The 15,957-nt window shown below is 46.9% G+C and overlaps 1 protein-coding gene across 2 annotated transcripts in view; it reads right to left on the reverse strand.

Annotated features, from left to right (window-relative positions):
* Polr3a (RNA polymerase III subunit A) overlaps positions 1-14,653 on the reverse strand; it is a 38,106-nt gene extending 23,453 nt beyond the window's left edge. For both annotated transcript variants that reach the window (XM_052189885.1, XM_052189886.1), the window contains exons 1-12: positions 14,464-14,653; positions 11,984-12,119; positions 11,715-11,852; positions 10,330-10,501; positions 9,150-9,304; positions 6,490-6,729; positions 6,213-6,375; positions 5,958-6,094; positions 3,436-3,539; positions 3,171-3,312; positions 1,325-1,465; positions 583-652 (exon numbers count right to left, since the gene is read on the reverse strand). In XM_052189885.1, coding sequence (XP_052045845.1) covers positions 583-652; positions 1,325-1,465; positions 3,171-3,312; positions 3,436-3,539; positions 5,958-6,094; positions 6,213-6,375; positions 6,490-6,729; positions 9,150-9,304; positions 10,330-10,501; positions 11,715-11,852; positions 11,984-12,119; positions 14,464-14,507 — 1,642 coding nt within the window. In that variant the 5' untranslated portion in view covers positions 14,508-14,653. The remainder of the gene's footprint in view (positions 1-582; positions 653-1,324; positions 1,466-3,170; positions 3,313-3,435; positions 3,540-5,957; positions 6,095-6,212; positions 6,376-6,489; positions 6,730-9,149; positions 9,305-10,329; positions 10,502-11,714; positions 11,853-11,983; positions 12,120-14,463) is intronic.
* Positions 14,654-15,957: the final 1,304 nt, after the last annotated feature.

Below are 15,957 nucleotides of genomic sequence, written 5' to 3' on the forward strand. Positions count from 1 at the left end.
GAGCTGCTCCAGTGCCTGGCCACACACTAGGCCTGGAGAGCTTCTAGTTTCAGGAAGATCAGCCTTGGCTGCTCATAAGCTCAGGTCAGGCTGGATGAAGCCCTAGTGAGCACCTCCCAGCCCTCCTTAGTCTATATGAAGACCTTCCAAAGTACTGTCCAGCCTCAGCCTACATGAGGCCCCACCAAATCCCCCAGACTCAGCCTACCTGGAGCAATGGGCCCTGCCCCCACGCCCTCTCCCTAAGCCTCCGCCACAAAAGAAACTAGAGAAAAATAAATGCAAAGTCTGTGGAGCTCATGAGTACACCCAGAATCAGATGATTACAATACCAGTTAAATAAAATACCGCCAGCAAGTTCAAGGGCAAATGACAAACCTAAACACAGGGCAGAGCAGAGGTGCACACCTGTGACCCCGACCCCTGGGATTCTGAGCACCAGCCCAGCCTAAGCCATACAGGGGGCCCTGTCACAAACCAAGACATGAACAGCATACAATGTATAGTGTTCAATCCAGGCCATTGTATAAATCACCGTGGCTGAGAACTCAGTCTCCTTTCAAGTGAACTTCACATACTCACCTGTTAAGAAGTCCTGAATGGCAGCAATGAGAGGCTCCCCGTTCCGTGGGGTGACAAGGTTCGCTTTGGTCTGAAGGAGAAACAAGAATAAGTCAGACGCTAGCTGGACACTGCAGCCTGCATCACATGACCGCTGAACTGAGAGGTCTCGACCCAGCATTCTTATTACCCGGCAGTTTCCTTATGTACTAAGGGAAAGGAAAACTCTAGTAGGCACTCATTCTGTAGCCCACGTTGGCCTAGAGCTCACTCTGCAACCCAGGCTAGCATGGAACTCAGAGATCCTCCGGCCTCAAGTTTCTCCAGCACTAGTCTTAACAAGTGTGAAGCCAGTCCAGCCATGAGTGCAAAGGCAGTGTTATCTCTGAATTCAGCCAGGGCCTGATTCTCCAGTCACAACAGAACTGAGCACTTTCTCATCTGAGCTGTTAAGTTCTAAGAGCACTTGAGAGCAGACAGAGTTCCCACGCCAGAGTGGGAACCTTCTAACGTCCATGAGGTGATACGGGGTGCTCCTGTGAGACTGTGGGTTTTCTGGGCCTCCTTACCACCTCTAAGATGCTGTCAGATAAAGACCTTATTTCCCAACTGTGAGCAGGCTGGCCTGGAACACAGAGCTAGATCCGCCTGCCTCTGCCTCCTGAGCGCTGGGATTAAAGGCACTGCCGCCGCCCGCTGAGCCTGGCATTGACCTGCACTGCCACTGCACATGGGGCCCATCTCACAGGCAGGTCCGACCTACCCCCATGAGAACAAGGGCCTCTGCTTTGGCTTCCTCTGTCTGGGGAAGGTGAAGGTTCATCTCATCCCCATCAAAGTCTGCATTGTAGGGCGTGCAGACACATTCATTGAATCTGAAGGTCCGGTGGGGCTTGACCCTGGCCTGTAGAACACCAAACAAAACGAAATATGAATAGGACTTAGACATGTCCAAAGGAAAAGAACTTCTACATGTTCTGCTGTACTATACATACTCATTTGTAGATTCAGTCAACAAGCTCTGGGAGCCCAAGACGAATTTAGCATACTATGAGGCAGATACCAACACCGGAGACAATACATACGGTCCACACTACCCAAGCATTTATGTTTCACACTGAGTTTGTAACACACGGAACTCAAAAAACAAAGAACCTAAGCCTATCAAGTAAGTAACTTGGAAGTGACTTGAGTCTCACCTCCTCAGACTGAAAAGGAAGGGAAAGAACTAGCCAGAAATACTGCGTGAACCAGGGCTGGAGCGATGGCTCAGCGGTTAAGAGACTGACTGCTCTTCCGAAGGTCCTGAGTTCAAATCCCAGCAACCATATGGTGGCTCACATATAATAAATAAATAAATAAATAAATAAATAAATCTTTAAAAGAAAGTATTGTGTTAACTGTGAGCTGTATTTCAGGGTGAGCCACTGCCCCAGCAGCAAAGGAAATACTTTTGTTAAAATTCATCTGGATAATGAATAAGAACAGGAAGAAATTAGAAATTAGGGCTCCCTTTGCAGCCTCAGTATTTGAATTTTTTTGTAAGCATTAGCAAGAGTGGGTGGCCAGATTATATAAAACTCCCCAAACAGGCCAAGGATAATAACCAACACCATCTATACATCAGTTCAGCCAAAGGGCGAACCTGAATCTGGTGAGACCGCCGGGCTCATTTCGAGTTCACAGGGATGAAAAGCAGTGGCAGCAGCAGAGCCTCTTCTGCAGGTGAGCCCACAGCACACAGCTCTCCAGAGTCACATCTGCCTCTGCTGGTAAGCCTATGACACTCAACAGTCCTCAAGAGGCCTGCTGATGCAAGTCTTTTAAGCATTTTAGTTGCTAAGTTAACAAGCAAAAGCAAAACCAAATGATTTTCTGCCTATTTTATATAAAGCTGTGTGCACAGCACGTTTGCCTTCACAAAATGAAACTGTTCTCACCATTTCTGCTGTTCTCACACCAACTCTCACTTAGCTCTGTCAGTGCGTGCTGTGTATGGTTCTTCCAGGTCATATCTGAAGCCCTAAGGGGGGGGGGTGGTACCTCCTAAGGGAGGGGCTGCAGCGTTCCGGTCAGACGCCAGAGCGCTGGTGCCTGGCTCCCAGCCCACGCTGGGCCTTTCAAACTGCCTGCAATTCCAGCTCAGAGAATCCCACACCCTCTTAGGGTAAGTACAGGTACCTGTACACATAAAGTACACACACACACACACACACACACACACACACACACAAGAAAATCTACAAAATAAAGCAAAAATTTAAAAGTTTTTATCCTTATAACCTGATCTCTGGGAAGCACATGGGAGAAGTAGAGAACAATTTCTGCAAGTTGTTCCCTAACTGCACATATGCATCAAGGCGTGACCACAGACACACACAGACACACAGACACACAGACACACACACACACACACACACACACACACACAAACACTCACACACTAAATTTTAAAGGTTCAAATTTTATTTAAACTGAAAGGTAAAGTTCAAAGTTATAAAACTTTGAGATTTCCAGCAGTTTTAGCTTAACTCATTCAGAACTGAGCTCTGCGCATACCCTGTAAGTTCCCACTCAGCAGGAAATAGGAGAGGCCGCCTCACACTCACCAGATGGGCCATGATGCTCAGCTTGTGAAGTGAGGGCTGCCGGTTGAACAATACCACATCTCCGTCTATCAGGTGTCTCTCTACAATGTCGCCGAACTTGAGCTCCTGGGCCATCTTTTCCCGATTTCCGTACTTCAGGAACCTGAGGGCAAAGGATACACGTGGTCTCTGGACTCGTTCTCTACACTCCAAAATGCCACCCACTCTCTGGAATGCATGCCACAGTCCCAGCGAACAGTTTATCCACCTGGCTGGGGAGCATTACCTTTTCATCTGCATGTGTCTTTGTTGGATGAAATTGGCTCCTGGGTGAGCATCCGGGCCATTTCTAACCAGTTTCCTCAAAAAATGGATGTTTGCTTTGTTTACCTATGGGACCACGATAAGAATCAGTGAAACAGTCTTTCCTTTCATAAGCTGCCATGCCAACAGTACTGTTGTTCCTTGTATAGTTCTAAGAGAAAAAAGTTACCGTAGGGCTTGACTGAAGTTTAAGAACAAGCTGGCAGTCAGGAGCCAAGACTAAGGAGGCATGGCTAAGCCCCTCCAGTCTCCAGGTCTGTTCTGTACCATACTGAACTGCACTCTACTGCACTGCACTGCACTGTATTACAATCTGTGGTAACTTCATCTCCAATGTATACGAGGCTTTAAGACTTAGAAGATATGGCAGCAGCACCAGGGCTGTGGCCTGCTCCAGCCACGCTCTGTAACTTCTCAGTCAGCAGTCCCATGGGAAGGCATTATATCGTTTTTCATCCAAGTGAGGACTCGTGGAACTAGTTTACCACAAACACTGAAGATCCAGACCGCCTATAAATTGCAGGTATGCAACTAATCAGCAAGCTTTTAGGAGCAGGCCCTCCAGTGCTCTAGGAGTCCATGCAGAACTCAGGGCTGGATGTACTCTAACCACCACCTTATATAAACTCAGAGTGTGAACGAAGGCAGACTGCTACAGGCTTTCTGGGTGACCAGCAACAGCTTTCAAATGATCAAAGGCTTGACTCTGTGATTCTACAGTTTAAAAACTAACAATCCATTCCAAGAAAACTAACTAGGCAGAACTGATTGTTTTGATTATTTTGACAATTTTATGACCAGAACTTTTTAGATGGTTAGACTGTAAAATATCTAAGCAAATGAGAGACACTGTCTATCTAATTTAATAGGACCGTTTAGGAAAATGTTTTCACTGAAATAGTTTAACATATGAGGATTAAACCAACAAAGGTATTCAAAGTGTTGTCAGTAGAACAAGTCAGGGAAGGAGGTAGAATGTATGCATTCATGAACAGGAGGCATGACAGAGATCCGTCACGCATCGCAACATGCCCACATCACCAACGTGCAGCCCTGCATGGTTAAGTAGCATGGACCAAACTGAAAATGGGTTGAGTGGGTTTTGGTGTTGGGGGTAGCCGGAGCAGAGGGCAGGACACTGTGTTTTAAACACTGCTGAATGGGCATCTTCCAGATGAGGCCTCTGGGGAAGCACTGGGGAAAAGTGAAAATAAAATGCATTAAAAGGAAAAGCCGATTCTTTTGTCTTGCAAATATAAAAAAGGTTTCTGCTTTCATTTGCAGCTGTCTCTAACTGACAGCAATACAGCAAGAGCTGGAGAGGTGGCTCCGTGGTTTGGTAAGAGCACCTGCCGGTAGGTTTGAGGACTGCAGCTCAATCGCAGGCACTCACTGTGGAGAGAACGGACTCCTCTGTGTGTGCTCTGACTTCCACATGCGCTCTACAGGACATGTGCACTCACATGCATACATGTGTACATACACAACTGGGATAAAAATAAAATACAAAGAAAGTAACGTGAGCACTTTATCGATCAGCCCTTTAAAACCTTAAAAACCTGAGCTGGGCAGTGGTGGCATACACCTTTAATCCCAATACTTGGGAGGCAGAGACAGGAGGAGTTCTGTGAATTCAAGGCCAGCCTGGTCTACATAGTGAGTTCTAGGACAGCCAGAGCTACATAGTGAGATCCCGTCTCAACAAATCTCAAAAAAAAAAAAAAAACAAAGCATACCAAAGCATTTTATAATACTATTATTGATGGGCTGGAGAGATAGTTCAGCTGTTAAGAGCACTGACTGCTCTTCCAGAGGTCCTGAGTTCAATTCCCAGCAACCACATGGTGGCTCACAACCATTTGTAATGGGATCTGTTGCTCTCTTCTGGTGTGCCTGAGAACAGTGACAGTGTACTCACATATATAAAATAACCTTAAAAAAACACAAACAAAACAAAACAAAAACCTCTTATTGACTATAGCTATTTGATAATAACAGTCTCCTTAGAGTCCGTGAGATTCTGCTTTTGGTCTGTGGCACAGGGCACACGTCAGCAGGTGAGCACTTGCATGCCTGGCACAAGCTGTCCCGGGTCAGATCTCTGCCATGACTGCAACAAACCCCAACACCCAGCAGCTACAGTGATGGCCAGACCCGTGGAGATGTCATAGAGGTTGTGTGTTTACAGTGAATGAACTGGAGAGACGGCTAAGGGGTTAAGAGCACTGACTGTTCTTCCAGCACTCAATCCTCACAGTGGATCACCACCACCTACAGTGGGATCTGATGCCCGCTTCTGGTGAGCAGATGTGCACAAAGTCAGGGCACTCATTTAAAAAGAAAACAAACCCCCATGAACAAAGTAGAGTAAGGCATTTCCACAAAGCTGTGTGCGTTTCCGGGTATTCGCTTATATGTGTAGTGAACTATCCAAATGAAAACACTGGGCTGAAAACAAAGAACTGGGAGCTGACTGCTACTTACCTTCTCAGGAAAAGTTAGAATTTTGGCCACATGAACTGGCACGGCTACTTCATCAATCCGGAGGTTGGGGTCAGGTGAGATGACGGTTCGGCCAGAAAAATCCACCCTCTTCCCTGACAGATTACCTCTAAATCGACCTAAATAAATCAAAAAACATCATGAGTCCCGTGACACACTGTGTGCTGTCTGGCCATTATCTGAACAGTCATCTACTCCTTCAACAGGTGACAATGGCACATCTTGTCAGGAACCTACCCTGTTTCCCCTTCAGGCGCTGCACAAAGCCTCGAGTCCACTTCTTGGGTGCCATGTTGAGAGGGATGCCAGAGAGCTCACTGTTGATGTAGAGGGCACACTGCAGCTGCAGGAAATCCCAGTCCTCCATGATCATCTGTGTCTTGGCTCCAGAGATCCGGTGCTAGAGAACAGGAAGATGAGAACCAAGCCTGCTCTGAGTCTGCTCGACTTTTACTGAGCAAACATCTCCAGATTCACTCACTGCGGGATGCAAACATTAACGGGAAACACTGACCTTTTTAATCACATCATTTAGGAAAATGATCTCTGTCAGTTTCATTGTCAGATCATCTTCATTGGTTCCAGACTTCAAATCACTCACAACAGAAGGTCTGATACACAGGGGAGGCACCAAAAGTCGGGTGAGGATCAAATCAGAGGGCTTTCCAGCTTCTGGGTTCATCAGAAGTAACGGGACATCCTCAGCTGGGATGCGCTTAAACAAGTTCAGAACTACTAAGGGATTCAAGTTCTCCTGGGGAAGTAGGAAGGAATAGGGACAGTAGGTTAGTTTCCGACAGGTTGGTAAGGTTATCCTTCCCCATTTGATTTGCTTGGAGACAGGATCCCAAATAGCCTCAAACTTACCATGTAGTGGAGAATTAGGGCTAGCTGGCCAGCCAAGCCTTAAGGTTGCACCTGTCTCTGCTTCCCCAGAGCTAGGATTATAAGCATATACCATCACACTGGCTTCCTGACATCTGGGTTCTAGATATTCATCACAAATCCTTTTGCAAGCACTTAACTGAGTCTGCTCACAAGACTCATAGGGCTCACAAGACTCCACTCGTAGCTGAGGAGCCATTGCTAGTCGATGGCCTTTAGGGAAGGGAGAGCCAGTTCTCTTTAAGTGCATGGCTCCTGCTGGGTTAACCTTGTTCCAGTGATGACCTCACTCTTGCTTTATGGGCAGCATAAAGTTATTCAAGAGACAGAGAACATGAAGGTAGAAAAGGACAAGCCATGGTTCTTCTTAAAGAATCAACAAAAATATATTAACAACATTAAGCTATGAGTTGCTAACTTATTAAGAACTAGGCAAGTGATCAGAGATCTAAAAATCCTAAGAATGGAGCCAGGCATGGTGTCACACCCTTTAATCCCAGCTTTTTGGAAGCAGCGGCAGAGCCAGGCCAACCTGGTCAACATCGTGAGTTCCAGGACAGCCAGGACCACATAGAACAGTGGTTCTCAACCTTCCTAAAGCTTTGACCCTTTAATACAGTTCTCATGTTGTAGTGACCCCCAATTCTAAAATTATATTCATTACTACTTCATAACTGTATTCCCAATGGTCTCAGGTGACCCCTGGGAAAGGGTTGTTCAACCCCTGCAGTTGAGATGCACAGGTTGAGAACCACTGACAACGAAAGACCATGTCTCACAAACAAAAGCAAATGGGAGCTGGAGAGATGGCTCAGTGCTTAAGAGCACTCACTGCTCTCCCAGAGGTCCTGAGTTCAAATCCCAGCAACCACATGTGGGCTCACAGCCCTCTGTAATGGGGTCCGGTGTCCTTTACTGGTGTCTGAAGGGAGCAACAGTGTACTCACACACATAAATCTTTTTTTTTTTTTTTTTTTTTGTAAGTCATTATGTGGGTTGCTTTCTACCTATTACATTTTCTGAGGATTTTTTGGGGGGTGTGTGTTTCAAGACAGGGTTTCTCTGGATAGTCCTGGCTGTCCTGGAACACACTCTGCAGACCAGATCAGGCTGGCTTCGAGCTCGAAAATCTGCCTGCCTCTGCCTTCCAAGTGCTAGGATTAAAGGCACGTGCCACCACTGCCTAGCTTCTGAGGATTTTATTAACTAAATCTAATATTTCAATAATGAGATGTTATACTTAGGGTGACATTACCAAACATTTTCTCTAGGGATCTAGGAGAGAAACAGTGTTAGAAAGAAACCTCTAAATAGCTACTGCCATTAGGACCATGAAGCATAAAAGGCAGCTGTGAACATGGGGATGACACTGGTTAAGTAGGTCCTGTCTTCCAGTCACGGACACCTCCCTACCATCTGAGAAAAGAAGCTCATTGAGAAATGGTACAAAAAGGACGGAGAGGCCAGACCTCCGCTGAGAACCAGTTACAGCTAGACAGGACCCTGGAATGTCCTGGAAAGTCCAGAGCAGCTCGGAGAGACTCAACCGCCCGCTGGGGCCACTGGGAAGAGGCTGCTGGCAACTGTACCCTATACAGGGATGCAGAGTCCAGGTACCAGAGGTGAGGAACACAGCCAGCGGGCACAGAGGATGTGGGAGGCTGCTGATCCCCATGGAGGGACTGTTCACTGTGTGACATGAGTCTGAGGACTCACTAGTCTTTTGGGGACAGACTAATTTCTGTGCAGTTCCTGTATTGCTTAAGAATCACTGCTGTAGGTCCTTGTCTACTCATTTATGCGGTGCTGCCACAACTGTGCTGGACTAACCAGCTCCACCCACGACCTGGGTGTAGGAGCACAAGCCTGTAAAGCCAGCACTTAGGAGTCTGAGGAGTTATGGGAATGGAGGATCCTGGCCTACACCCTGACACCCTATCTACTCCCCAACCCCACTAGGAAAGAAAAACACTAAAGGGAACTCACAACCAACCAAGTGGAGTTACAAAGCCAATTCAAATAAACTTTGTGCCAGATATGCACCTATCACAGTCCCAGGAGGTGCTATGGGGGAGACAACATAAAGCCCTTATTACTGTTTGAAGAATGTGGGTGTGCTGGGGATGGAGAGCGGAAGAGGGAAGGGATGTGTATGAGTGCATGTGTGTGCGCACGCGTGTGTGCATGCGTGTGAGTGTGTGTGTGTGTGTGTGTGTGCATGCGCACATGCATGTGTGCCTGATGCGATGTTTGAGAGGTGCAGAGGGCCAGCATACATCTCCAGCTCACCTGGGCCCTTCCAAGCAGGGGTTCCACCTCTTTGTTATGCTCAATGGCTGTCTCAAAGGACTGCAGGAAGTTTGATACAATGGGATCCACGACTTTTTTGTTTGTCTTGTATTTTTCATGAATTATCTTCAGTAAACCACATTTCTTTACGGTACCTACAAGAGTGAATTAATTTACAACGGATTAAAAAAGCTACGCTGTCTAAAGGTTATAGTCTAACAAAACTGCTACATCAGTCAAAGGGAGAGGAACAGTTTCTAGGAACGCAGTAGCTGCTGGGCCCTGTACTTGCTGGTTTTGTGTCAACTTGACACAAGATGGAGTTATCACAGAGAAAGTAGCTTCAGGATAGAAAATGCCTCCATGAGATCCAGCTGTGGGGCACTTTCTCAATTAGTAATCAAGGGGGAAGGGCCCCTTGTGGGTGGTGCCATCCCTGGGCTGGTAGTCTTGGGTTCTATAAGAGAGCAGGCTGAGTAAGCCAGGGAAAGCAAGCCAGTAAGGAACATCTTTCCATGGCCTCTGCATCAGCTCCTGCTTCCTAACCTGCTTGGTTCCAGTCCTGACTTCCTTTAGTGATGAACAACAGTGTGAAGTGTAAGCTGAATAAACCCTTTCCCCCCAACTTGCTTCTTGGTCATGATGTTTGTACAGGAATAGAAACCCTGAGCTGGAAAGATGGCTCAGCGGTTAAGAGCACTGGCTGCTCTTCCAGAGGTCCTGAGTTCAATTCCCAGCAACCACATGGTGGCTCACAACCATCTGTAATGGGATCTGATGCCCTCTTCTGGTGTGTCTGAAGACAGTTAAGTATACTCATATAAATAAATAAATCTTAAAAAAAAAAAAAAAACCAGAAACCTTGATTAAGACAGGCCCATAATCCTAATTCACAGGAAAACAGCTGATTTAAAAACATCATACAAGGGGCTAGAGAGATGGCTCAGCAGTTAAGAGCACTAACTGCTCTTCCAAAGGTCCTGAGTTCAATCCCAACAACCACATGGTGGCTCAGAACCATCTGTAATGAGATCTGATGCCCTCTTCTGGAGTATCTGAAGACAGCTACAGTGTACTTACATATAATAAATAAATAATTAAAAAACCATCATACAAGACCAATCCATGAAACAAAAAGTGAGCAGAAGGACCATCGCTGAGCGCTGGGCATTCCCCTCACCATTAAAGGCACCACAGTAGTGACAAGTGCTTTTCTTCCGGCACTTATCTGAGATCTTCTTCTTCAGGCCTCGCTTCTGCAGGTAGGTTAGGCCGGGCCTCTTCAGGAAATCTAGAAACTGCTGCTTCTCTTCCTGGGACAGCATAATGTGGCAGCAGGTTTTGCAGATCATCTTTCAAAGGTTAAGCAGAATAGAGACAAAGATAAGAGGCTAAAAAAATTCTTCCTCTTTAAAAATGTCACCTCTGGAGCTACTGAGACAGGATGTTTGCTGCCAAGCCTGATGACCTAAGTCAGATCCCAGGGAGCCACAGGTAGACAGGGAAAACTGACTCCTGCGCGTTGTCCTCTGACCCCCACTGAGTGTCACACAGACACAAATATACACATATGTATACACACACACACACACATATATACACACACACATATATATACATATGTATATGAATACATGCATACATACGTACATATATATGTGTATACACACATATACACAAATAAATATATCCTACTACTAAACATCCCTGCTTGGTTGTGTACATGGAATGGATTATCACGAACCAAGGTCTACACATGGTGGCAGCCCGTGTTCCCAGGGCTGCTGTCAGTGCTCAAGGCCAGATGTATTCTTTGTGCTTTCTGTATCCTTTGACTGTGATTATTGTGTGCAGTTTTGGATTGACCCTAGGGCCTTATGCATGCTCTGCATGCTTATCAATGAACTATATCTACCCCACCGCCCTTGGTTTTTGAGACAGAATCTTGTTTCTTAGTTCAGGCTGATCTTGAACTCACATGTCTCAAGCCAGCCTCAGTTTTGCAATCTTCCTGCCTTTGCCTCTCTAGCCCTGTGATTACACGCGCACACCACCACTCCTACAGCTTTTAGCAGTTGGAATCTGGAGTTTTAAGATCTTAAGACAAGGGTTCGTTGCGCAGCCCAGGTTGGTCTTGGACCTGGGATTCTCCCTCTGTGCTTCTTGAGTGCTGAGATCAAGGTGCATGTTAAGCCTCCTTTAGCACTGTTTGCAATGAGTACGCTTCCACTTTCACTTGGGCAGACTTTCTTTGAACAGGTGTCATTTGTGTGAGCTCCAGCTTATGTGTGAAGGCCGGAGGACATTAGGACTCAGCTCTCCCTCAACAGCATGGGACCTGGTGACTGAGCTCAGGTGCTCAGCCTGGCATCAGACACCTTCACCCACTAAGCCGACTCCTCTGCCAGCTATGACTTTCTCAAGGGAAATGGAACGCTACAGAATCTGTAAGGAATTTAACATAATGCGAGATTATAATACTATTACTTAGTAAGAGAACTTCTCCTGGGTGTGTCCCTCCTTAGTCGAAGCTCCCGGGCACTGCTGAACTTCCTCCTTGCTTACCTGTAAGATGCCAATGACAGCTCTGAAGTACCCGACATGAAAACACGGCAACTCGAGATCAATGTACCCGTAGTGGCCGAGGCAGTCTGCCAGGTTCTTCCCACAGGTCTCGCAAGGACGATCCTTCTCACTTGTGCCCTTCGGAGGAAAGAAGGCCCTGCCATTAGTGGAGAGGGAGCACAAGAAAGGGGCCCAACTCTCAACTCACAAGCAGCTGCAACTGAGGATTCAGTGTGTCAGCTGCAGAGCACTGGGCGGGACAGCCTTACCATCCTGTGGTCGAGCACTCCGTACAGCAACGGGGCATGATTGTTGTCTTGGCTGTACAGGTTCTTACTGACAACCTGGATATGTGCCTGCTGGCGCATCTCCTCGGGGGACTTCATTCCGAAACAGATATGGCTTCTGCGGTGAGAACAAACGGGAAAGGTTTATCAAAGCCCATAGATCTAGGCACACACAGAGACATAACCAACACCAACCTGCCCTTCCAACTGGCTGGGCAGGCTCGTTCCACTAGACCCAAATTTAGTTTAATAACTGGGTCTTCCCTTAAAACATCCCTTTATCCTATGGGAAAGAGTTTCTATTTTCCTCATGAAATGTTATGGCTCTCAAGGTCACCCCCTTGGTGGGCGACCTAATGATGAACATCCCTTTCTCATGATTTCCTCTGCCGCGTGCAGTTCACCCCACTCTTCCCAATCTGGGCTTTCTTCCCTGTCTCTGCTCTCAAGGTTTCCTATACCCCGAGAGTTCCTCTCTTTCTTACTGTCTTCATTTAGTCCTTTAGTGTCTTTGGAGGTTTCTTCTCCCATTGCTATCATTTACACACTGGACACCCCATTCTGGGTCACACCCCTCCTCCTCTTTTATACATCGCACAATCCTCCCAGATCTGTATACACAGATGCTTCCTAATCCCTTTAGGTTAGCTGCCTCTAGCCATCCCATGGGCATTTCCAACTCGGCTACGTCTCTATCCAACACGCACAGTCTTCTTCCACTTCGCTATTGTCTAAGAAACAGTGTCAAATTACAATTTAGAAGGACAAAGAGTTTATCTAGAGATACTTTGGCTAGAAGACTTAACATCTTCAGGGTTAACTATCTGATTGGAGTGGTGGTGGGAGAAGGGCTTGGAACCAATGTCCCATGGAGTGCTAACTGCTCATAAAAGATATAGAGAATTAAAACAACATGGAATGGTACTGTCTGAGGGGACACCAGGGTCTGGTCAGAATGCCTCTCCACAAAGGTGACCTTCCAGCTGAATTCTAAGTAGGAAGGGGCAACCAGGAGAATGGACATTTGAAGCAGATGGTAAAGATCCCTGGGCCGACACGCCCTGGGCATCACCAGAGAATCACATGCAAGTAGCACAGTGGTGCAGACAGCTAAGGGTCCAAGATGAGCCTAGTAAGGCCTGCAGGGGCCAGGGCTTGGGAATCAGGAGGGAATCAAGTGTCGGTGTTATGGAGAGCTGCTGGAAGATCCAAGTGATGTAGATCTAGTTTGAAATGAAGGGGTCTTGCTCTGTAACTTGGGCTAGCCTCAGACTCCTGACCTTCTGCCTTGGCTGAGTGTTGTGACTGTAGGCTTGTGCCATCTCACGTGCCCTCCTCTGCGTTCTAAGAGCATCCCTGGGCTGCTGTGTGAGAATCCTTTTACACGAGTAGGGTGCGTGTGAAGGACTGAGATGGCTGGACACTGAGAACAGCAGGGAGGTCACCCAGGAAAGACACCTGTCCCAGTGAATGGTAACCCACACAGAATTCTATCAATCTCCTCTTTCTTACCTCAGTCTCTACTTCTCTCTTCCTTTTTATATCCTATGCCCCTTTAAATCCACTCTTCTCCAATATCCCCACATCCACCCTCAGACCTCTGACCCCGCCTCAAGTCACCATCATTGACAGTCTAGATCCCTGACACAGCCTCATCTCTGTCCTGGTCAAACACTCCAAAAGTCTGACACGACTTGCAAGACTCACAGAGGGTAAGTCCCCTGCTTCCCGTCTATCAGCCTACCCCGTCCCTCCGGTGTCACATTTTAAAAGAGGCCGGGTCTGCACTGGACCCGGGCTTATTCATTCCTTGATGCTCTCAGTTTCCCCTCTGCTTGTCGTTGCATTTGCCACCACCATGGTTGGCCCATCTACTCTACAATGGACCAAGCAGAAAGACTGCATTCGTGCAGGAACCTTTAGTGCACAACACTGGCCTCTGTACACTCTCTTATGTAAGTAGAAGAAAAAAAAAAGAAAAAAATCCGCCTTAAGCTCCTCTCCTCCCCCGACCCCGCAAAAACAAACAAACAGGCAAACACCCTGAATGGTCGTAAGGAGGGTCTAGGGCTTAATAGTTAAGCTTTGAAACAGAGAGCCCAGAACAGCAGCTTGGTTTTTGAGTCTGTCACCTAGCTGCCTGTGAAGCCACTTTCTAGCTGGCAACCTTGACTCAGCATACACCGTCTCCTCGTGCCAGAGGGAAAGGTTCCAGGGAGGACTCAGCGCAGGGATTCGGGAGGTGGCATCTTTGCCCAGAAAGCTCGTTCCGACACTGTCCCGTCCATCCCACTTTCTCCACTGTACTTCAGGGACCCCATCCCCACCGCCACCCTCCGATCTGAAATCCCATCCTGGAACTCCTTTCTTCGCTCCCTTAACAACTGTCCCTCGCCTGGGACCCTCTGGGACCCGGGACCTCAGCCTCCGCCTCGCCCCCAGCCCTCCGGCTGCGTCCTTACATTTTCTTAGCCACATCCGTCTCGCGGAACTGCTCCTTCACCATGGTGCCGGCCGGCCGGACGCCCTTCTCGGAGCTGCGACTACAAAATCCACTGTCGCTGCACCTTCCCGGGGCGCTCAGGTTCTCAAGGCTAAGGTAGCCGCCGCAGCCGCCTCGGCCACCGTAGAGCGCCGCACGTGCCGCTTCCTCTTCCGCCGCGGGACTTTCTGAAGAGAGGCTTAGCGCACGCAGCTTTGAGCCCGCCTTCTAGATCGCCACCTAGCGGCTGCCTCGTGAAAGTGCACCTAGGCCGTGCAGCTCAAAAAAAATGCCTTTTCCGGTGGGTTTCTCAAAAACGACAGAAGTACCGCTCTTTTTTTTTTTTTTTTTTTAATCTCAAGATCAAAAAGTTACACCAAATAGAAAAAAAATCAAAATCAGTAAGTAAAAAAAAAATCACTCACTTTGTGAGTGAAAAGACTCTAATTGTTTAAGGGACATTGGAAGCCAAAATGCACCTGCCAAAGGAACAGAAGAATACCTTGTAGGCAATGCACAGAAGAAATAAGTAGCTGAGGACAATAGCTAAAGCACAGAAGCCTCCAGCCTATAAAGTTATTGAAGGGAAAATGTAATATATGCAAGAACATAATATATACAAAAGCAAACAAGGACCCTTGTGTATATATGTCTGTGTGTGTGTGTGTGTGTGTGTGTGTGTGTGTGTGTTTGTGTATGTTGTTGTTTCCTGGGAAAGGATCTCCATATATAGTCCCTACTGGCATTGAATTATGCCTCCATATTTTCAGTGTTTCAATTATATTCCACCTGGAATAAATGAGTAAATTTACATGTCTATGTACATACATGTGTATAAACATATATACAACAAGACACATACAAACATGCTTACATTTACTATATTATACTTATTATATTATATATAGTATATATGTATGGTTGGTTTTTTTTTTTTTTGTTTTGCTTTGCTTTTTGGTTTTTTTGAAACAGGGTTTCTCTGTGTAGCCCTGGCTGTCCTGGAACTCACTCTGTAGACCAGGCTGGCCTTGAACTCAGACATCTGCCTGCCTCTGCCTCCCAAGTGCTGAGATTAAAGGCGTGTGCAACCTCTGCTCAGCTTGTATGGTTTATTTTTAGTTGTGTGTTTTGTAAGTAGGTGAAACAAAAAAGTCACCAAACCTTCCTGCTCTCCACGGAGAAAAAGAATGGTTTATTAAAAGATGCCAGGTCGCCACTAAGAATAGTAGAAGACAGCCCCCAGCTGCAAAGGCTTGTTAGGTTTTAGGGGCTTATATGACTGGAGTGGGGGCAGCTCAGAAAAGCCAGCCGATTAGCATGGGAACATTGTTATGCAGAGAGGATACTGACAGATGTAGTCAGGAGCCTTCGGCCAGCTGTTAAGGGCTTCTCCGAAATGCTTTAGGTCTGTTTCCTAGTAAAATCAACTTCCGGAGGGGCCCAGATTATCATTCTAAATTACTACCATCAACAC

The sequence above is a fragment of the Apodemus sylvaticus genome, chromosome 8, assembly GCF_947179515.1.
Source record: "Apodemus sylvaticus chromosome 8, mApoSyl1.1, whole genome shotgun sequence".
Taxonomy (NCBI): domain Eukaryota; kingdom Metazoa; phylum Chordata; class Mammalia; order Rodentia; family Muridae; genus Apodemus; species Apodemus sylvaticus.